This window comes from Panthera uncia, unplaced genomic scaffold, assembly GCF_023721935.1.
Source record: "Panthera uncia isolate 11264 unplaced genomic scaffold, Puncia_PCG_1.0 HiC_scaffold_77, whole genome shotgun sequence".
Taxonomy (NCBI): Eukaryota; Metazoa; Chordata; class Mammalia; order Carnivora; family Felidae; genus Panthera; species Panthera uncia.
Window position 1 is genome coordinate 1,115 of NW_026059946.1, and position 21,660 is coordinate 22,774.

Genomic DNA, 21,660 nt, shown 5'->3' on the forward strand with positions numbered 1-21,660 from the left:
CATTTTCCTAGATGGCTGAGGCGATGGGGAAGGCTGACTAGCAGTGGGGAGGCCCCTTTCTGGGGCACCTGGGAGGAACAAGGGGCGCAGCAGTGCTGGAAGCTGGGTAGGCCACTGGGGCTGCCCCAGGGTAGGGCTCTGCCCTGAGGCCAGTGCCTGGCCCAGTGCCACGAGGACCCAGGCCCCGTCGGATGCTCCATTTGACAGAGGGGACACCCCACTGCTGGTGGTCATGTGGTCTGCTCTCTCTGCAGCCCCCTGGGCCCCGAGATTGGGCTGCACTGTGACACTGCCACCATGAGGGCTCTCCTCAGCACACTCTGGCTTGCTCTGGCCTGCAGCTCTGTTCATACTACTCTGTCAAAGTCAGATGCCAAGAAGGCCGCCTCGAAGACACTGCTGGAGAAGGTAAGCGTGGTTAGGGGCTGGCCCTCCGTGCCTTCTTCCTGCCCACGGGAGCCATGCGCCAAGGCCTCTGTGATGCGGCGGTCTGTGAGCCAGGATGCTGGGGCCTTGGCCTTCTTGGCAGCTGGCCAGCACTGCCAGGGGCTCTGGCCGGATGGCCTGGGAGGGAGCGAGCGGCTTCTGGTGCTGGGGCTGAGGGTTTGCCCACCTCCCCCACCGGCCCAAATTTCAGCCCTCACCCGTCCTCTGCTTTTTCCTGTGCCTGCACTCTCTCGTCTTGCCTTGCACAGTTCTGTGATGTTCACGGCGGTCGAACGGATCGGACATGAGATGCACTGTGCCTTTGCGCCATTTTTCTGGGATGGGAGAGTGAGCCTCCAAGGGTGGGCCTGTCCGGTGGGCTCTGGTCAGCGGCACCATGTTGACCCCAGGACGTGGTGCCTGGCTCGGGAGAAGACCGTTGCTGCTGCTCAGGGCCCCATGTCCTGCCTGACGACAGACCCTGACCACCTTCTCCTGTCGCTTTTGTTTCAGACCCAGTTTTCAGAGAAGCCGGTCCAAGACCGGGGTCTGGTGGTGACGGACCTTAGGGCTGAGGATGTGGTTCTGGAGCATCGTAGCTACTGCTCATCTAAGGCCCGGGAGAGGCACTTTGCTGGGGACGTCCTGGGCTACGTCACTCCAGTAAGCCAGGCCCCGGGGTGGATGGGGAGGTCCCGAGGGCAAGGCGGCCACTGGGGTCTTTGTCCTCACCTCCCTGGGCTACCGCCGTGCAGGTGCAGCGGGAGAGAGGCCTCCCGAAGAAGTGAGAGTCATGCCGAGGGTTTTCTGGGACTTGTCCTGCACAGCACAGGCGGTTCCGTGGTGTCCCATTGCAGAGGTGTCTCAAGGGCCCTCTGTCCCCAGCCGCAAGCCTGTTCACCTGTTCTCCATTTTCTGCCAGTGGAACAGCCACGGCTATGATGTTGCAAAGGTCTTCGGGGGCAAATTCACGCAGATCTCACCCGTGTGGCTGCAGCTTAAGCGGCGCGGTCGGGAGATGTTCGAAGTCACAGGCCTTCACGACGTGGACCAAGGTTCTCACGTTGCTGCCCATCTGTGCTCGTCCTGAGGGCCCACAAGGGTGTGAGTGCCCGTCCGTGTGTGTGGGCACGAGGATGTGATTGTGCGTGTCTGGAAGTGCGTGTGGAGCTGAGTGTGTGTGTCAGCGTCACGACTGTCTGGCATCAGCCAGAACCTTGCTCCCCTCGGCAGTTTGTACACCGGTCCAGGGAGGAGGTGTCTGGGACAGTCTGGGCTGTCTCGACAGCCACGGCAGCCACTTCCGTGAGCATGCACCCAAGTTCCCTTCCCTTAACTGTCCCCCTCTCGGGTTTGGAGAGAGGGTGCGTTAGCTACTTGTGGAGATCTGAGCCCCGAAGCCGCTCTTCGATGCTGGGAGGGCAGTACCCAAGGACACACTGGGTAGCACTGGGACTGGGCCCTCGGGCACCCCTCAGCTCCGAGAAACAGTCCCAGCCCCCTTGGAGGCCACTTTTCCCCAGATGGGGCCGATGCCACGATGTCCCCCCTAGTGGCCCAGGGGTCTGACCCGTCCTGACTGCTCTACGTAGGGAGGAGAGGGGGAAGGGGGGGGCAGGAGTGGGAGGAGGAGGGGGCTGGACCTGCAGATTCCCTCCTGGTTCTGCCTTTCTGCACCCCCGTCGCATGGGGCCCGGCGTTTTCTTCCTTGGGGGTGGGCTGGGTCTTCGTGCGGGCAAGGGGCTGTGTCCCTGCACCGACTGTCCTCTCCCCGTCCCGCAGGGTGGATGCGGGCAGTCAGGAAACAGGCCAAGGGCTTACGTGTAGGTAAGTCTGGTGGGCCTGGGTTGGCGGGGCTCCCGGCCCTTCAGCTACACACCGTGTGTGTCCCTGGCAGGACTAGACAGAATGACATCAGCCCCACCTGTCCTGGAGCATGCAGCTGGCCAGGGTGTTCCCAGAGTGCAGATGGGGCTAGCAGGGTGTGGGGATTGGAGCAAAGGAGCAGGTGATGGCCGAGGAGGAGGAGCCGTGGCAGGGGTGGGGGAGGTTCCGGTGGGGAGACGGTACAGCAAGAGCCAGGCAGCGACTTGCTGAAGGAGCTGGGGGTCCGGGCACTCGGAGACGTGGGGTGTGAGGGGGAAGAGGTCAGTACCGCCTACCGCCCCCCCCCCCCACCACCAGGCCTTGTGGGTGCCTAGCTGTGTGCTCACTCTGCTCTGATGGCCAAGGGTTGCCCTGGGGGCAGGGCCAAGCACAGAAGGGTCACCATCTGTGTGCGGGTCTGTCCCCCAAGTGCCCCGACTCCTATTCGAGGACTGGACTCACGAGGACTTTGGGAGTGTCTTGGACAGCGAGGACGAGGTAGAGGAGCTGGGCAAGACCATCGTCCAGGTGGCCAAGGTGAGGCCGGCTGCCCTGGTCTTCGCCTTGACCACAGACGTCCCCTGGGGTGAGGCCTGCTGCCCTGGTCTTCGCCTGGGCCAGGAAGGCTTCCCTCGGGTGACGGCCAGCTGCCCTCCTGGGAGGGCGCCCGCCCTGCTGGTTCTTCAGGTCCCCAGGGTTGGGGTTGGGGAGGAGGCCTGTGAGGGGACAAGACGCGTGAGCACCTGGCCCCTCTGCTCCTGGCTCCTATGGGGACCCCCACATTGCCTCCTTCTAAGGGGGGCTTCTGGGCCTGCCGTGACCTCACTGCATGAGTACTGGTGGCTGGCTCCGCGTTGCCTTCCCACCCGTCCCCACCAGCGTCATCGGACCCGCATTCACCTGCCCTGTGCCTTTTCAGAGCCAGCACTTTGACGGCTTCGTGGTGGAGGTCTGGAGCCAGCTGCTGAGCCAAAAGCACACGTGAGTGGGCTCTGTGCTCTCCTGGCCCCCGAGTGTCCTGGAGGGAGGACTGAGGGAGGGCCATCGTAGGGGGACGGGGACAGCACCTCAAGAACAGCCAGGGGCCAGCATCTGGCTCTGACCGTGCTGCTCTGAGGGCCTGGACGCCTGTGTGGGTGGTAAAGGCCACGTGATCGACGTCACCCAAGAGTACCCTATGGGAAGATGGGGGCCTGGGCGGTGACACCAGTGTCAGGCTTGGACACCAGCCCACACGCCTCTGCTGAGCACCGCAAAGCCTTCCTGGGGACAAGGAGAAGCGGTCGGCCGGGCGGCGGAGTCATCTGGGAGGAAAGCCGGCCGCCCAGGCCCACAGACACTGCCTGCGCGCCTCACAGGGGCACCCGAGTGACCCGGGAGTGGTGCAGTGTCTCCTGCGGCAGCCACTGCCTGCCTCTGTCGGGGATGTGGGGGCAGAGCGGTGGGGAGGCCTACGTGGTGCTGGGGGCGACAGAGGCTGGCATCCGGCCACCGGCAGTTCCGAAAGCGGCCTCCCCCCACTTCCCCGCCTGAAGGAGTTCCAGCTCAAAGCCTGAGCCCCCCCGCCCTTGCTTCCCCAGCAGCGAACACTGGGCTAGGGCTCCCTGCAAGGCGTCCCCCCTCCTGTCCTGCGGCCGCAGTCCCTTCTCTGCCCACTAGAGATGGTGTCCCCAAGCCGGTCTCTGGTCTCCACGTGCAGAGGGAGGGCGTGTTGTTGGCTCTGGCCTGTGTCTGGGGCTCCCTGCCCAGCTTTGCAGCGGCGGGCCTGTCCGGGCAGCTGTGACTCCCACCCGACTTGGGTGCAAGCCCCTAGCCCTGGAAGGGCCCTGAGGCCCAGTTTGTGCAGGACGATGCATGGAGACAAGAGCTGAGTCGAGTGCCTTGCTGTGTTTATCAGGAGCTGGCACAGGGCCAGCGTATCAGGGGCTCTGGCTGTTGGCAGATGCCCCCCCCCCCCCAACATACACCTCTCCTCCCAAGGATCTGTTGTGATCTTTGCAGGGCAGAGGCCCTACCAAGGTGACCTTCCATCACCTTCTGATTCAGCTTCTCACAAGACAGCTGCATTCTGCCTGGGCTCGCAGCACGGGGCGGGGGTTTACCTGAGCCACAGCCAGGATGTAGCAGGCATGTGATGAGGGGGCGGTTGGCAGGGGCAGGCAGGGGGCCAGGTGGAGTAGGGCAGAGAGGAGCCAGTCTGGCAGATGGCTGTGGGCACGTTGCTACCTGGGAGCCGTCTCCCAGGATGGAATGGGCCTGGCTGTGGCGAGGCATGATGGGAACATTTCACGAGGCTGTCCCCACCTGTCACCCTCATTGGGGCTTCTGACTAGGCGTCCAAGGGCACTGTTTCCTTCTGCAAAGGTCAGCCTGGAAAGGCCATTGTGGCAGATGCTCTGGGGCACATGGCCTGTGTATGATGGGGACAGTGGCAGAGCAGCTCCGTGACACCCGTGTCCCACAGAAGTCCTGTGGGGAGGAGCAAGTGACCTGAGCCAGTAGAGCAGGCAGGGATGATGCCCAGACCTCGTGAGTGGCCAGGTCCCCTCCATTCATACCCAGGGTGTGGCAGGCCTGTTCCCCGGCACAGGGGTGACCGTAGGTTCCCAGTTGGTGGGTGCTGCCCCAGAGGCACGAGACCACCCTTTCCGTCCCGCAAAGACGCAGCCCCGGGGCCATCCAGAAAGCCAGGAGAGCAAGTGACAGTGATTGTGCTTCAATGTGACAGCTGTTGGCAGAGCTGATGGAAGCATGTGCTCCCCGGGGATGAGCCTGACCACAGCCCAAGTTGCCTCCTTCTGGGAGAGTCACCATGGTAGCAGGGATCACTCCCACTGAGCCCGGTCTGGCGGTCAGTGACCACCCATTCCCGTCAAGACCACCGGGGCCATGCTGGTGGGGCCTGGAGGCGGGCACTGGGCGCCATGCCCTGGCCACACGGGGGGCCGGTGAAAGTGCGAGTGCCCCGGACCCTCTGGGGGGAGGGCTCGCTGTGCTCTCACAGTGTTGGCAGGGCCAGGCCAGAGTGAACGCCCAGAGCATGGGGCCACCCTAGAACCTGTCGGTGGCATGAGGGGGACTGGGGTGCCTGACAGACGCTTCCAGGTGATGCTTGGAGCTGTGCTCGTCTCCGTTCCACTGGGCATCCCTGCTGTGACTCCAGGGGCCAGAGGAGCCCATGGCACTGCCTCCCTCCCTGTCCCCCATCTGGTGGCCCACTCCCTGCTGAGACACGTCCAGACACAAGTGGAGAGTGCCACATGACACCTACCCACAGGTGCTCCTCCTGTGTGTCCCAGGACTGGAGGCGCATCCCTGCCTGGGACAGACGGCTGTGTCTTCCAGGCTGAGGGTGGCCACGTGAGGGGGCTGGGCTCCCCCCTCAGCACAAGACCTGGTTGGTGGCGCTTCCCTCACTGTTCTGGTCCTGAGTGTTTGAAGGCCTGGGCTGACCCAGCCACCAGCAGGTCACCCCCTGGCCAGACGGTGTGTCTGGGAGATGTGATGGGGTGCTGCCCAGACAGCCCTTTGTTCCCCATGTCATTCTCAGGGTGATCCCGGGCAGGGAAGGCCAGGGATCAGCCCGCTTCGGGTGGAAGGTGACCCCCACGGGGCCTGCTGGGCTGCCCTGGTGCTCGAGTGTGTGAAGTGCACAGGGCCTCTGGAGCCCATACCTCCAGGGCAGAAGGTGCCCATGACGGGGCTCCTGCCCTGTAGCGGGTCTGGGTCAAACCCCTTGACTTCCTGTTCTTGATCTCCTGGTTCTTTGCAGGGGCCTCATCCACATGCTCACCCACCTGGCTGAAGCCCTGCACCAGGCCCGGCTGCTGGCCATCCTGGTCATCCCACCGGCCGTCACTCCTGGGTAAGTGCCATGTTCGCTGTGGCCGGGGACCCAGGTCAACCCCCTGGGCACGCACTACCCTTTCCCCAAATGTTGGAAGGTGCTGGAAGTTCCTGAATTTGAGGGGCTGCATCTTATAGATACTCCCATCATCAGGTGTGGTCTTGCCACAGTGTAGAGCTTTAGGACGAGTCCACACCTGCTGTGCCCTCGGGAGGTCAGGGCTGTGGTCACAGCACCTTCCCAAAGCCTGACTGTTCCCCCTTCCCAGCCCAATAGGGCAACCCTTCTGGAACCTAGGGAACAGGGAGGCGGAGCCGCCCAGGCCCTAGTTGTTGGGACCATGGCCCGTCTGCCCAGGGTATTACCCAGTGCTGGGCACCAGAGAGGCTCCAGATCTATGGTGAGGACTGAGGGCAGACCCAGAGTCAAATGGCAGGGCCTTGTTGGGGAGGAGACCACAAAGGCCCAGGCGGGACCAACAGGGGCCTCTGTCTGGCCTTTGCCAGCCCAGCCCTTCAGCCCACAGGTACCCACTGGGCTCCCACCTGCTGCCCTGGAAGGAAGCAGCTGGCCCACCCAGCTGTTGAGCGGGAGCAGCACGGGTGGGCCTCTGGGGCCTGTGACGTCCCGCCGTGGTTCACAGGCTGACGGGCTCATAGAAGTGCCAGTTGACGCTCGTCCGGAGTCTGCGGGTCGCTCCAGCAACTGAGACAGATGTTCCCTGGGGGCAGGCCTGCCTGGCCTTCATGCCCCCTGGCAGCCAGCGCATGCCACCCGAGGCCTGGGCACGTGGTTTAGGGCTGTGGTACCCCGCGCCCTTTGCATTTCCTGGGCGTCAGCCTGCCATCTGAATTTCCCCCCGACACTTTCGGGGTCCTTGGTCCATCAGGGTGGGCTGCAGTGGGAGTGGGGTTCACACCTGTGTCCCCAGGCCCCACTGTGGGTGGGGAGGGTCCCACAGGCCGGCATCTCCCTCACGGAGCAGGGAGGGTAGTGCTCAGCCCAGGAGGGAGCCCAGCCAGAGCCCCACCTGTCTGTCCTTCCTCCCACACGCAGAGTGTGTGTGCATGTTTGTGAATATGTGGGGGATGCACGTGTGTCATGGGGCGGCCCCGGGATGGGCTCTTGGGACTCTGAGGTTGGAGCTGGACCTGGGGCTGGAAGAGGAGCTCGTGCCCTGGGAAGACCGAGTGGCAGACTCTAGGGCCTGTGGGCATGGCTGTAGGTGCTTGGTGCCCATTTCCTGGGTCTCCCAGTTTCTGTGGGTGGTTTGGGGGTGGGAGGTACTTGGCCGGATGGAGACCCTGTTGTCCTCTGGGCTCAGGAGCCATCTGTGGGATGGGTGCAGGAGGTGCTGTCGGCGAAGGTAAGCTCCTAGAGGCTGGGGGCATCTTAGGCTAAGAGCAGGTGCTACCCAGTCCTGCAGCGCCCCTACCCCCCCACCCCTCCCCAGAGCCTGGCAGTGTCTGGCGCATGTGTGGGGCAGGGTCTCAGAGGGTGTGCTGGACTGTGGGAAGGTAAAGGGGCTGGAGTACCCTGAGGGGCCACCCCTGGGCCTGGCTTTCCCGCTGGTGCCCTCTGTGCCCAGGCATCTTACTCTTACCTTACCTGGGCTCCTGGCACCTAGGCAGAAAGTACGTGACCGGCCCCTCATCCTGCAGCCACCGTGAGAGGACAGTGGCGGCTGAGGGGGGCTGTCCAGAGGGAGGGACCGTGGCCAGTGTGGTCAGCACTGAGGGTGGGGGGCTCTAGGCGCTGATGGGCTCACGGGCTGTGCTGTCCCAGCTGTGAACCAGCCCAGCCTTTTCCCCCCGAGGCTCCGGCTGGCGGTGCCCCACAGGAGCTCATCCGTCTTGTTGGCGTTTACCCACACGCTCGCAGATGGCCGCCCTAACGGACAAGCTCAGTGCCTCTTGGCATTCTCGGCAGAGGACTGGCTGCAGCCCACAGAACAGCAGCTCCCGGAGGGAGTCTGCGGTGCCTTTCTCCTGCTGTGGGCCATGTCTGGGACTGTTGGCTCAGGTAGCCACGTTGACCTTGAGCCCTGCCCTCAAGGTCACAGCCTTGCCTCCAGCAGACCTGGTACTCTGGAACTTTTCGTCAGCCTCACGTGCAGGTGGAGACACCAGCTCCGGGTGGAGGAGGAGGAGCCACAGGGCTGAGTAGGCGAGAGGCAGGCAGGGGCTGGGTGACCGGGCCCGTGGGGGGGGCAGGCGTGCGTGCTCCCACAGCAAGAATGTGGACGGTGACCCCGCCTTCCACACGTCACCAGTTAGGTGCCCCATCAGGGCTACTATGGGGGCAGCTCTGTGGCTGGTGTTCAGGGGCTGGGCAGCGTGGCTGGTGGCAGGAGCCAGTGGCCATTCACAGAGCCTGCACCGACCCCAGGGAGGGTCAGCCTGGGGAGGGCTGGTCAGGGGGAGGACTTGAGGTTGACCGCTGGTAGGTGGCTGATTCGTGGTGTCTGGGGGAAGATACCAGCAGGGGAGGGAGGTGGAGGGTCAAGCTACTTGCGCAGGGCCGTGGGGGGTTTGAGAACTGGGGAGATAGGGCAGGACCCTTTCTGGAGAAGAGACCAGTTGGCCCCATGAGAGGTGGGGGTGACTGCAGCAATGGGGCTCAGCCCCCGACATGGCAGCCAGTCAGGGTGATGAAGGAGGGAGGTGTCCACCACATGGGGGTGAAGCGGGAGGGAATGAGGGACAGAGGGTTGGGAGTCCTGCGGGAGGGACCCTAGAGGCACACAGAAGGGAGCTGCCAGGAAGAAGCTTGAGCAGAAGATAGACCCCCAGGTGGGACAGTGGGCCACCCCCCATCCGGACCAGCGATGTCAGTGTCCAGGAGAAACCGTCTAGAGGCGCACTGCATGTCCGCCATCTGGCAGCCCGGAGAGGGAGGCCAGGGCCGCACGAGGTTTGCTGGGCCCACCCCTCATCTGCAGTGCCCTCCTGCCTCGTTGCTGGCAGCTGTGGGGTCTCAGCCTGAAGGGGCCTGTGTGGCTGCCCAGCCTTCCAGAAAGGAGGAATGCCCGCGCTGGGAAGAGAGTGATTTGGGAACAAGCGTCTGCAGACCACGGCCTTCCCAGGAGGGTGTGGGAGTCCAGCTTGTGGCAGGCGACCATATGGAGGACCAGCCCAGAAGAGCTAGATAACCCAGGAAGGGTATGGTGGGCACAGGGGAGGGCAGACTGTGGGATGGACTCCATGAAGCTTCTAGAAACCACCCCTAACAGGGCGGCCACTGGAATTAGCAAAGGAGGAGAGGCTCAAGGAGTCCTGTCTGCCCTAGACCTCGGCAGTCCTCCCTAAACTGTGCACTTCTCGGGGCGGAGTATTGAAAACCCGTAGCTCCCTGTCCCCCGTGGCTGTCAGGAGTGTCTGCTCCAAGCAGTGGCGGGCACGAAAGCAGGTTTGGTGGGGCCTTCTCCCAGCTCATTTCTCTGGGCCTCATGCCCGCCTGGGTCCTGCCGCAAGCTGGCCTTCCCTGCACACCTGGGTGGGTCCCCTCTCCCAGTGGAGCAGGGAAGGTGCCAGGCCCCCCAGAAGCCCCTTGGGTACTGCAGCAACTGCGACACGGGCCTAAGGGGTGCACCCCCTGCTGGACCATGCTACAGCAGCCCACAGCCCTGCTTTCCCTCCTGAACCACTGAATCCAGAAATGGCAGGACCTAGGTGTCCATGGGTCCTTAAGTGAATGTCCTACCTCGAGACAGGTGAGCCTTCGAAATGGGAAGCGTTTTCCTAAAGCTGATGCGCCCACTGTTCTTGTGGTGCTCCGGGCCAAGGCCCGAAGGGTACACGATATATTCACATGGCTGCCCGTGGCCTGTCTTCTTTTTGCTGGGGCCTGGCATCTTCTGGTCCACTTCGGAGGCCTGTCCCAAGTGTGGCCATTGGGGAGCATGGCTGTTGTTGCCCAGCAAAGTATTTGCCTCCAGGTGCATCCCAGGGTGCCCCTTTGTGTCTGGTGCTCATCAGAGTCGGGACTGTGAGGCCATCGTCCGCTGGCTCTGCTTCTCTTCAGGTCCTGCAGGTGCCCCGTGTCTCTGGGGGGCCTGGGCCCGGCGTCCTAGCTGCTCCCCCCAAAGGCAGCTGGAGAAGCTTTGCTCTGGGCTGGAGTGGGGCGGCCTTGAGACAGGGTCCTGTGGAAGGGATGACCATCACTGAGGTCCCTGCAGACACGCTTGACCAGGGTTTTGGGGGTGCAGGCTGAGAAGGGGGGGGTCCTGTCTCAGGTGGAGAGCCCTCCTGGGGATGCTGCAGTCTCCAGCATTGCTGCGGGCACAGCCGTGGGCTAGACGATGGACCACCTGGGCTCTCGGCTTACCTGGGGCACCCACGCCCACCGGTGGGAATGGGGCTGTCCCGGAGCTGGGCTGATCTCGTGGCACCCTTGGATGCGTGGCAGGGAGGGCGGGGACAGAGAGAGAAATGAGCCTTTGCTTGACCTTCGACATTGGGCTCGACCTGCTGACCTTCCCGGCCCACCCCTGCTCTGGGAATGTGGCCCTGACCGCTGTGGGCGCTGTCCTATAACTGAGTGACAAGTCACCTTGCAGGGAAAGTGACTGCCCCCCTCCCAGGGTATAGGGTGGCAGCATCATGGTCTGGGAGCTCTCCCTTCTCTCCCCGCCCCCCCCCCCCCAAGGCAGCTGGCTCTGTCCTCAGTTGGACTCAGGTGTCAGCTGGGCTGTGAGAGGTGGGCAGTGGCAGCCATGCTTCTCTCTGCAGGACTGACCAGCTGGGCATGTTCACTCACAAGGAGTTCGAGCAGCTGGCCCCCGTGCTGGATGGCTTCAGCCTTATGACCTATGACTACCCCACAGCGCAGCAGTGAGTGTGGGCACCAAGGGACCCCGTGAGCTCCATGGCTTGGCGCAGAGGTGCTTGCCTCCTCTGGGGCCTGGACGCTGGACACTCAGAGGGACAAGGCCTGGCTTCCTGCCAGCGTGCTTGGGGCCGTGCCGCCGTCAGCTCTTGGCTCCAGGGTCACAGAGGACCCGAAGCCCACAATTGCCCCTGCATTGGGCAGCCTTCATGTTTTAGGGGCCTGTGTGAGTGGGCAGTGGGCAGCCCTCATGGGACCAACATCCTGGGTTGTCCCTCTGTGCCAGCACAGTGGCCGCTGGCACTGGACCCGCCTTATCGCCAAGAAGTTGCTCCCGTGGGCGGGGGTCACTGCCTCGAAGGGAGCCTCGGGTGCAGACATGTCACGGTGCTGCCCACTGCCGTTTCTGTCCCCCGTGGAGGCTCCGGGCGTAGCAAATGCCGGCACGGGTCCAGCTGGAGGCCACTGTGGGAGGCCTGCTGTCTGCTACCCTCCTTCCCATCCTGCCCCTGCCTGACACCTCTGCCTGCTGCTGAATCCCGCTCCCCTCTCACCCCTGCAGGCCCGGTCCCAACGCACCATTGTCTTGGGTTCGAGCCTGCGTCCAGGTCCTGGACCCCAAGTCCAAGTGGCGGAGCAAGATCCTCCTGGGGCTCAACCTCTACGGCATGGACTATGCAGCCTCCAGGGATGCCCGTGAGCCTGTCGTCGGAGCCAGGTGAGCCCAGGGCTCCCCACTACGTGGGTGACCTCCGGTGCTGTCCTGCGCCCCTGGCCCTCATTGCAGTGGGTCTGTGTGTCTCCTGGAGGTGGTGGCTTAGAGCAAGGGAGAAGGCCTGGGGCAGTCTGACCCCACACGCCTGGTGCCTGTAGGCGGAGCCTCTGAGCCTGTTGGTTTGGGGGCCCCATCCCAGCACCGCAGCTGGGACCCCCGCCTTGAGATCACCCCCCGTCCGTGGGCACGCAGACCACCTCCCGACAGCGAGGGGCACGTGGGCCTGGCCTGAGAGGCGCTCATGCACTTGGCGTCGTCTCCTGCCCGACAGCCCCCGAGGTCTCTTGCCTTTCGAGTCCGTTGGTACCAAAGTTGTTTTTCTTCATGGTGTTTTTTGTTTTTCTTTTTAACTGCATTTATTTTGAGAGAAAGAGAGGGCGTGAGCAGGGGAGGGGTAGAGAAAGAGTCCCAAGCAGGCCCCGCGGTGTCAGCACAGAGCCCGACGGAGGGCTCCAACCCATAACCTGAGCCGAAATTAAGAGTCAGATGCTTAACTGACTGCCACCCAGGTGCCCTGGCTGGTATCGAATTCTTTTCAGCTTTGTTTTGCGTTGGTTTTCTGGAAGATACTGATGCTAGGGGTGTGGTTCTAGGCTGTCCTGTCCAGTGAGACCACCCCCCCCCACCACGCCCGGTGGGATTTGATTAGCATGCGCCTTCCTGGGGTTTTATGTGTTTTGTACTTGGTTTTCATTGAGCTTTTGGGACCTGTGTATTTGTACTTTTCGTGAAATTTGGAAAATTTTTGGCTGGTTTCTTCAAACTTTTTTTTCTGTCCCTTTGTCTTCTTTTTCGGGCCCTCAAGCATGTGTGAGGTCACTTGATTTGTCTCCTGCCCCCGATGCTCGTTTTGTTTTCCTTTTTGTGGGATGTTTGTCGGCCTTGTCAGGGGCGCTGACTGGTGTCTCTGTCGCGCCTTCCGTGGCGTTGCAGCCTGTGCTTCCCCGTCACATCCAGAAGTTCGCACTGGGTTTTCTCTTGCGCGTGTCCTGCACTTCGCACGTGTGGGCTGGGCTGTGACAGTCGCACTCCGAGGCGGGCCCGTCCTGGGTCTGCTCAGCTGGTGGCTCTCCTTCCCAGGCTCCCGACTGGCCCGAGCTCTGCAGACTGGGGCCCCTAGGTGGGACGCCAGACATTGTGAATTTTGCCTTGTTGGGCACTGGGCACCTTGGCGCTGAATCTTCTCAATCTTTGTTCGGGTGCCTGGGAACCGTGTGAGCCGGCCACGGAGAGCGGGTCCAGACGCTGTGACCTGGGTGCACGCCTGTTGCAGCCTGCTGTCCTTGCAGGGGGGGGTCTCTGTGGGTCACCATTTGGGCTGCCACCATCAGGCACACGGCATGTCAGCCAAGGTGGTGCGGGGGGGCAGGGGGTGGGCTGCCGTCCGTGGCTGCTCCTGTCGCTGTGCCTCGGTGGAGGGACGGGGGCTGCCTGGTTGGCCCTTGGCTGCACTCGTGGGCTTGAAGGGGCTGCTCCCAGTCACTTGCCCAGCGGGCTGGGGGGGCTTCTGTTTCCTCTAGGCCCCTCCTGCTCTGTGGGCTGGGCCTCCAGGACAAGGAACAGTGCCCATGAGGGCCCAAAGCCACCCCCTCACCTCAGCTGTCCCTCCACTGCCCTTCCACGAGCCCCGAGATCGGCCATGCTCGGAAGTGGTCACCCTGCCAGGACCGTGTCCTCTGGGTACACAGCTGGTACTGGGGTCTGTGCTGCCCACCCCTGTCCTGGCCCCTGGCATTGGCCACATTCTGTGTCCCTAAACCTGGATCTGCCCCTCTCTGCCGAGAAGGGCCTTGGGAAGTGGCGTGGACGCGGCGTGGATGTGGCGTGAATGGCAGGAGCTGGGGAGAGAAGGCCGAGGAGCAGCTCCCCGGCTCCAGGAGGGCTGCTGTGGTGCCTGGCCAATCGCCGGGGCGTTGCCCCATCTCCCAGCAGCAGAGTGGGCTTCTCGGCACCCGGCCACCCCTCCCTGAGAGCTCCCTGTTTCCTGTCTATCTGTCCTTCTGGCCGGGTCCCCTAATGCACTTCTCTGACATGGGATTGCTGAGAAAATTCCAGAAGCATTGCTGGTGTCTCCGCTCTTCCCCACAGCCTTGACCGGGTGCCTGGCCCAAGGAGGCAGTGGGCAGAGCCCCATCCAGAGCTCGGGCTCCCAGCACCGGGCCCCAGGATTCCAGGGAGCTGCCGACCGGTCAGCCAGGGGTAGGAGGATGAACCCCCTGCTGCTGAGGGAGGCATCATGCAGGGCCCCCACGCCCCCACCCGCCTCTGCTCCAGCCTCCGGCTCCGCTGGCCCAGGCCTGTGGGGGGCAGGGGACTTAGCCTTGAGGTGCCGCTCAGCCACCTGTGCTGCCGTGCGCACACCACACGTGGGGCTTGAACCTCAGATGGTCACCGTCCCCCAGTCCTGGAGGCCGGAGCCCCAGGTCCAGGCGTGGGCCGGGCCGGGGCCTCCAGAGGCCTCTCTCCTTGGGTGTGGATGGCTGTCCTCTCCCAGTGTCCTCACGAGGTCAAACCTCTGCTCGTGTCTGTGTCCTGATCCCCACTTCTCCTAAAGATCCCCGTCACCTGGGATCAGGGCCCACCCCGATGACCCCGTATTACCTCAGTCACCTACGTAAAGTCTCCATCTTCATGTACAGTCATATTCTGGGGTGCTGGGGGTCAGGACCCCAACATAGGAATCTGGGGGACACTGTTCATCTCTGTCCCCACCTGAAGGGTGGAGAGTCACTGTTTACTCACTAAACTTTGGCCCTGCAGCACAATGGCAGGTGGAGTGTCAGGCTTGTTAACCCCGCATACGCGGTCCAGGGGTGTGAGTGCTCACCCCCCTCCCCTGCCTCGCCTCCCAGGATCCCGCGAGCAGACAGCAGCTCCAGCCCCCAGCTCCCGCTCAGCAGGGCCACGGCTTACACACCTCACAGGCCCTACCTGGTGGGTTTGCCCCACAGAGAGGGGCTAAGGGGCCTCACAGAAGTGAGAGGCCTGTGGCAAGCAGAGAGGGTCAGTGCCACAGCCTCCGGGCACCAGGCGCTGCCTCGCCTGGGGACTTGGAGCAGAGGAGGGGTCGAGTCTGCTTCCGGGGAGGGCCATAGTGGAGGGCTGCCCCAGGGTCCCCTGCACGGACCCGGCTGTGTTCTTCTCCACCCCAGGCCCCTTCCTGCCGAGCTGTGGAATGGGGCCAGGCTTGGTGCCCTGAGACCCGGCAAGAGACTCTGCCATCCCGATGGTGGCTCCTGGGACTCTCCTTATCCCCCGGGCCACCTCAGGCTGCGGGTCAAAGGGTCTCAGGGCACAGGCTCCCCAGGGCAGAGAGAGCTGCTGTTCTAAGGAGGGAGCCTCGGCCCCAGACAAGGTGGGGGAGGGGCAGGCACGCAGCCCTCACGATGCCACTCCCCACAGGCCCCCCCGACGCGGCCAGACTCAGCGATGGGAGACCTTTGCCAAAGCGGGGTCTCAAGCGGAGCACGATTCCCGGTGCAGCACCTTCCCTGGGGTTCACGTCACAGGGAGCTGGCCCCGTGGAGGACTTGCAGGGCTGAGGGGGATCAGGAGGGGCACCCCCTCCAGGAGAGGGGAGCCAAGCCTGGAGAGGGGTCACCTCCCCTACAGGCCAGTCCCAGGGTGAGAGCTGCAGTCCAGGAAGGATGTCGTAGAATGACAGCAGCTCCTGGTGCAAACGGAGGACACACCCAGATGGGGCGATGGACGCTGGCCCCAATGTGGTGTGAGCCTTCTCCCCACACCTGGCAGAGGCCCCCCTGCCCCCAAGTGCCCCCGACCCCTGCAACACCAACAGGGACGCCAACAGTGAAGCACCCCTTGGGCCCCCGTGGGGGTCCTTTGGCCACAGCCTGATTCTTCCGGGCAGTCCTCCTGGCCTTCAGGGAAGGAAGGCCTGACACACATGCCCCTCTCAGGGCCGCGTCTCTCTGATCCAGCGAGCCAGACGGAAGAGCTCAGCTGGCTCTACACTGATGCCTTTGTTTGCGGGGGGAGGGGAGGGCTCAGGAGCAACACCCCAGAAATGCAGTTCACCAGGATGCCACCCTGGCCAGTCCCCCCTTCCCTCCCCTGCAGAACCTGCTGTGGCAGGCCCTGCTCCCCGTGCAGGTGACATCGGGCCAGGTGTAGGCCGCCGGTGAGCCCCACGGTCACTCAGGCTCTCTCCAGCTTTGGCGCTGACGGAAGCCCTTGCAGCCTGCTCCAGGATTATGTGCCCTCCCTGTCTTGGCCACTCCGGCACGGAGACCTGGCCCTTTGTGGCAGGTGTCCTCCGCCTCTTCCAGGGCAGTGGGGGATCGGCCGCCTCACCATCTGCTCGGCCTCAGACAGAGCCAGGACCCCGTGGTGGGGCAGGAGGCCAGCCCCTCAGGCCCGGCGTGTGGTCTCCCGGCCTCTGCCAGCCAGGCTAGTGTTCTGTGCCCGCCAAAGGGACCTCAGGGGGCCCCAGTCTGCAGTGGCTGTTGCTTCACATCCTGAGTTTCCCTCCCTCCCGACTCACTAGTCTCTGTTGGCCATCCCTGGGCCACACGTGGGCCTTTTCCTGACCGTGTCCAGGCTCCTCCGTATGGCCTGCTCACTCCCTAACTGCAGGGAGTTTGGGCAGCTGTGAAACGCCCCAGGAGGTAGCACGAGTTTAGGTGCTGGTCTGCGGGTCCCCGTGCCTGCAAAGCCCCTCTCCTGAGAGGCTGTCCTGCTTCCTTGCAGGCCCAGCATGGCCCCACAAGATACCCGGCACCAATCCACATGGGCCCCTGTTATGTACCTTCAGGGCCAGCAATCCCCACCCTGCTGGGCCATCTCCTGCCCCTGCCTGGGGATCGCCAGCTGGAGCACAGCCAGCTGGGTCCGGAAAGGGCGGGTCATGCTTGGAAGTCTCCTTGAGAGCCGGGGTGCCAGGGGCTTGGGGAAGGATGCTTCCCAGCGAGGCCAGTCCCTGTGACCTACCAGCCCCAGACGACGGTGCTGGGCACCCAGCTCCCCCCAGTTGAGGACAGCAGGTCTGTGTGAGGCCCCGTGGGCAGGGAGCTGTCGGGGAACCTCGTGGGGATGCCTGCTCCGTGGGTGTCGCTGTCCTGTGCCCGGTCTCCCTTCGGCGGCCTCCCTGGGTGGCTTCTCACGGCCGCCTTCCTGTGGCTCTGTGCCTTCTCTCTGTCTTCGCGCCTTGGTCTGTGTCTTCCTTTCCTTCTGCTAGGTCCTGCCTCCAGGCACCCTGGTCTTGTGTCTCAGCCCTGGCCTCCTTGCGTGCCCTGCTTGGCTTTAGAGTTGCCTTTGTCCCTGCTCGGCTCCCCAGGGGTCTTCTGCTGTGGGCCTGTCTCACTTTGGAGGTTTTCCTCCAGGCCTAGCCCGTGAAAGGCAGCTGGGGAGGAGCCCTGCTGCCTGTGGGTGGGCCCTGCAGGTGAGGGTCCTCGTGTCACCCACAGAGGAGCGGCTCATGGCACGGGCCTGCGTCAGGGAGACCCTACCCTGTCCACATCTAGCCTGAGAAGACGCAGCAAGGGCCCAGCCCCAGTGACATAGCTGCTGGGGCAGTGGGGGCGGGGGCAGCTCGGGGGACTCTGGTGGCAGTGGGCAGTGGGAACAGTAACAAGGAGAGGCCACTGGGCACATGGGTCCCCCTCTGCGTGTTTATCAGGCCCCCTTGCCAATGGGAGGTCGGGTCTGGGCTGGCAGGGACCCCTCCTGAGGCTGGGGTGTGGGCAGGTCCGGCACGAGTGGGTGGCTTAGACTCGGTCCAGCCTGTCCTGTGCCTCTGGTCTCGTGGGGCAGGGCTCCTGCATTGAGTGCAGGGAGACCTCAGGTCCCACCAGTGAAGGTGAGAAGCCACATGCCAGTTTCCTTTGGGGTGGGAGGCACCCCCCTCCCTCTGTGGTGGTCCCACACACGTGCACCCTCATTGCCATTTCCGTCGGACCCTTTCTCTGAGCCACTGCTGGTTGGTCTCCATGGGTGTCCCTGTCCCCCCCCCCCCCCCCCCCCGCTCCCCCATAAGGCCCAGGAATGTCCTCATCCTGGTGAGGAATGTTCTCTCCCTGACGTTCCTGGAACCCTTAGGCTAGGTCTGGTACCTTTTTTTTTGGGGGGGGGGGTGGTTTCCACACTCCATAAACTCGCCATTTCAGAGGGTGGGGTGCCAGGGCGTTTGTCTCAAAATTGTGCAGCCAGCACCTCAAATTCCACACTTTCCTCCCCCAAAAAGCACCCTTGGGCCCTCTTGGCAGTACCCCCCACCCCCACCCCAGCGACCCCAGTCTGCGTTCTGTCTGCGGGCTCGCCTGGTCTGGGCGGTTCTTGCAACCAGAGCTGTGCGGTGTGCGGCTGAGGGCTCACTTGGGTCAGTTTGGGGAAATGCTGCCGCCCTCACTTTTGAAGTATTTCCCCTCTTGCTTCTCTCTCTGGCTCCCACCTCCTCGTTTGCCTCCTCTCCCTCTCAGACCCTCCCCTCCCAGCTCTGGTCTGTGCCCAACCGTGCCCTCCCCAGGGTTTGCTCCCCACTGGCCTGTGTCCCTGGGGCTGCACTAAGGTGAGCACGGGGTCCTGTGTGCCCCCAATCATGTCACCTAGAGGGGAGCGACCCCAGCCTCCGTGCCCTCCACCCCCCCAGCCAGGGCCCATCCTGCAGCATCTGCCCACTACCCTGGCTTGGGACCCTGGGGACTCAGGGGCAGCCTGGGTCAAATGCCCTGTCCTTTACCCCCCCCACACACACCCTCCCGTCTGGCCCTGCATGCTCTGCCCTGCACGTCCTGGATTCTCACAGAGACCTCAGACCAAAAATTGCAAATAATGCGAGCGAACCGAGAACCTTGTTTTAATTAAGGGTAATCTGCTAATGTTGGGTGGTTGGACTTGCAGGGCGCCCCCCTTGCCAGCAGGTACCCGTCCCCTCCTGTCCGGCACTTGTCTGCCAGGGGGCACTCACGAACCCGCTACTGGGAGGCCCGGCCCTCCTGGCCCCACGGCACCTTGGGAAGTCACCTGTCCTCTGCATGCATCTAGGCGGCCGGGGGACGCAGTCTCAAGCCCCTGGCTCCTGGTGGTCAGAAAGGACTGCTGTGGGTGTGAGGCAGCCCTGTCCACGGCAAGGAAGGCAACGCTGGGGCAGCCTGGCCTCCGGAAGGGCACGGAAGCCACCGCCCCTGCCTGCTGGCCCCAGAGAGCTGGGCTGGGGACCTCCGGGGACTGTCCCCAGGCCCCGCTCTTCCTCAGAGGCCTGTGGTTTGACCTGAATGCCCCGCACACCTCCTGTGGCGCTCAGGGCAGTCGCGTGCCTGGTCTGCTCCGTGTACCTTACAGAGGCCACACCCTGAGTGCAGGTGCCCTCACTCTGTCCACTTGGACACTCATGGTGCAGATGTCACAGCAAGAGGCCTGGTCAGGACACCCAGCCCCTTGGTGCAGTCTCTCTCCCACCTGCACAGCCCAGAGCAGTGAGCTCACAGGCTCCTGAGGTCGGAGCCGTCTGTCGCATCTCTGACCGTCCCCCACCCCTGGTGCACATTCACGGGGGGCAGTGTCCCGTGCCCCATCCTGTGTTCCTGTACGTGTGTCCGGGGCACACGTGTGGTCCTCGCCCGACTGTGACAGCCTCAGCCACCGTGACCCTCCCGGTGTCAGGCTGCCTCGAGGACTCCCACACCTATGCCCGGTTCCCTGCAGGTACATCCAGATGCTGAAGGACCACAGGCCCCGGATCGTGTGGGACAGCCAGGCAGCAGAACACTTCTTCGAGTACAAGAAGTGAGTGTCCGGAGGAGGCCCTAGGTGAGGGCTGTGCACACCCAGGCTGGCCAAGGGCCCCAGGGCCTTGCGCTCGACCCCTGCCCCCGAGGGCTGATCCGGCCCAAGGAGCGGACCCGTGGGGCAGCGTTTCCAGCAGGATCTGAGGCTTCTGCTGACGGGGAGGAGGGCCCCTCACTTCCACGTGGGGTGGGGTTGGGAGAAGCTGAGGTGGGCAGAGGCAGAAGGCTCATCCTTTTGCAGAAGCCGCGGAGGGAGGCACATCGTCTTCTACCCGACTCTGAAGGTACTCACGGGCCCGCCTTTGTGCTGGGGGTGGGGGCGCAGGTACCACACCCCTCCCCCCACAGTGACCCTTACCCTCGGTGAGCAGCGGAGGTCAGCTCGGGGCCTGACCTGCTACTCCCTGGTGGCCGGGGTGGGGGGCTGCCAGGGGGTGAGAGGTGGGGCTGACGCTTCCCGGGGCCTGCAGTCTGTGCAGGTGCGGCTGGAGCTGGCCAGGGAGCTGGGCGTCGGAGTGTCCATGTGGGAGCTGGGCCAGGGCCTGGATTACTTCTACGACCTGCTCTAGGCCTGGCTCCAAGCGGACGTGTGCTTTCCTGAGCAGTGGAGTGACCAGTTGATAAGCAAAATACAGACTCCTCTTTTCTGTTCAGTTTCTGCTGTGGTCCTCGAGCGGTGGTAGAGGGGGCCCAGGCCCCAGGCCTCGTGAGCGATGTGGGGAGGGGTAGCCGGGGGGGGGGGGGGGGGGGGGCAGTGCCTGAGAACCCAGGCCCCTCCCACCCAGCCCTCACTGCTGCCTGTCGTTGGCCAGGTTGGGGCAGGACCAGGAGGCCCTCTCACGTGTGGACCCCAGGCCCCTGGTAGGACCTAGTGTCAGCCCAGGGCTGCACAGAGGGGCCTTGGCCTCTCACCGCCCGTGCTGGCTCAGTCCGCTTACCAAGCTGCACACGGCAAGGGTGTAGGCGTCGCTGTAGAAAGCTGGGCTCAGAAAAGCTCTTCCTGTCCCCAGAGGCCCTGGACCCCACGGGGGCAACAGAAGGACCCCTGGGAGCCCTCTGGCACCCATGGGCCGTGTGGTCAGTTTCCATCCACAGGGTAACCTGGCTCCCAGTATGAAACATCAGGAGAAATGCTGGGATTGCCGGTAGCCAAAGACTCTGCCCCCCGACCCCCCAGCCAGAAGGGCTGCTCACGCCTCCTCCCCAGTAATTAACCTTCGTGGGCTCCAAGCAGCAGAACCCCTTGGGAACCATGACAGTCCAGGGCCCGGAACCAGAGCCCTGCCCGCCCAGACCAACCGGCCAGACGCCGTGTGTGAGTGTGCGGCCGCCCCACGGCTCTGGTCTCCCTTACACCCTTGGGCTTAGAGCTCCAAGCTGGGGGTCGTGGGGTGGACGAGAAGCCAGAAGGGCCCCGAGGGGGAGGTTGTGTGTTAGGAGGGGCAGGGCCTTGGGTCTTCCAGTTCCTTGCTGGAGCCACCCTCCCCTCCCGCAGCTGCCCTAGGGAGGAACCCCGTCTCCAGGGGGCCGGGCTCTGCCAGCTACCCCACTCCTGACCCCCAGGCCTGCTCACAGGGTGGGGCCTGAATAAGCGGACTGGTGGGGGAAGTGTTGTACCAGAAGTCCATGTGCCCGGTTTCCACAGGTGCGTATGTGCCTGTGTGCACGTGTTCACACGTGTGCCTGTCTGCCTGTGGGACGGGGACGCTGACCGGCACATAGGGCCCCACACAGACACCCTGGCAACAGGCAGGAGCACTGGACGGAACTGTAGGCACAGGCCAGTCCCCTCCCCCCGCCAGGGCTGGGGTGCTGGGTTGTAGGGTGTCTGGAAGTCTGCTCCGGAGTTAGGCTCACGGGATGTCAGGATCAGTGGGCGTGGAGCCAGGCAGGTGACAAGACACTGGGTGTGCGTGGGGGGAGCTCCTCAGTGGGGCTTCGGAAGACGGGACCAGTGAAGGGGGGTGGGAGCCGGGAGAGGGGCCCTGAGGTCAGACCCCTGGGGTGCCCACAGTGAGAAAAGTGAATCTGGAGACCAAGTACAGGCAGCAGGTGGGGTTTGGCCGGAGGGTGGGGACCCTGGGGAGCATGGCTGCCAAGGCAGTTTGCGGGCCCCGGGGGAAGTGGGGTGCGGGCTGGAGCCTGAGGGCTCACGTGGGCTGCGAGCGAGGGAC

General features: G+C 63.9%; 1 protein-coding gene across 3 annotated transcripts; it reads left to right on the forward strand.

Moving 5' to 3' along the window:
* Positions 1 to 226: 226 nt before the first annotated feature.
* LOC125918426 (chitinase domain-containing protein 1) lies at positions 227 to 20,139 on the forward strand. 3 transcript variants are annotated; one of them, XR_007456432.1, is made up of 12 exons: positions 227 to 408; positions 940 to 1,089; positions 1,349 to 1,481; positions 2,209 to 2,253; positions 2,723 to 2,829; positions 3,212 to 3,273; positions 6,065 to 6,157; positions 10,870 to 10,971; positions 11,529 to 11,684; positions 19,404 to 19,508; positions 19,728 to 19,770; positions 19,957 to 20,078. XR_007456432.1 is itself a non-coding variant. In XM_049624420.1 (12 exons), exons 1-12 carry the CDS (start codon positions 298 to 300, stop codon positions 20,053 to 20,055), a joined length of 1,182 nt encoding a protein of 393 aa, XP_049480377.1. In that variant the 5' UTR covers positions 232 to 297; the 3' UTR covers positions 20,056 to 20,139. The 3 variants fall into 3 exon arrangements, 2 of the variants coding, with proteins under 2 accessions (XP_049480377.1, XP_049480378.1); XM_049624420.1 differs by having other exon boundaries at positions 232 to 408; positions 19,404 to 19,484; positions 19,957 to 20,139; XM_049624421.1 differs by having other exon boundaries at positions 318 to 408; positions 1,349 to 1,530; positions 19,404 to 19,484; positions 19,957 to 20,139.
* The last annotated feature ends 1,521 nt before the right edge of the window (positions 20,140 to 21,660 follow it).

Excerpts from the sequence above, each read along its gene's own strand:
- LOC125918426 (XM_049624420.1), top strand. The coding sequence starts at position 298 with ATGAGGGCTCTCCTCAGCACACTCTGGCTTGCTCTGGCCTGCAGCTCT. Across the intron at positions 1,482-2,208 it reads CCTTCACGACGTGGACCAAG|GGTGGATGCGGGCAGTCAGG; the intron begins GTTCTCACGTTG and ends CCCGTCCCGCAG. Across the intron at positions 19,771-19,956 it reads TCTTCTACCCGACTCTGAAG|TCTGTGCAGGTGCGGCTGGA; the intron begins GTACTCACGGGC and ends CGGGGCCTGCAG.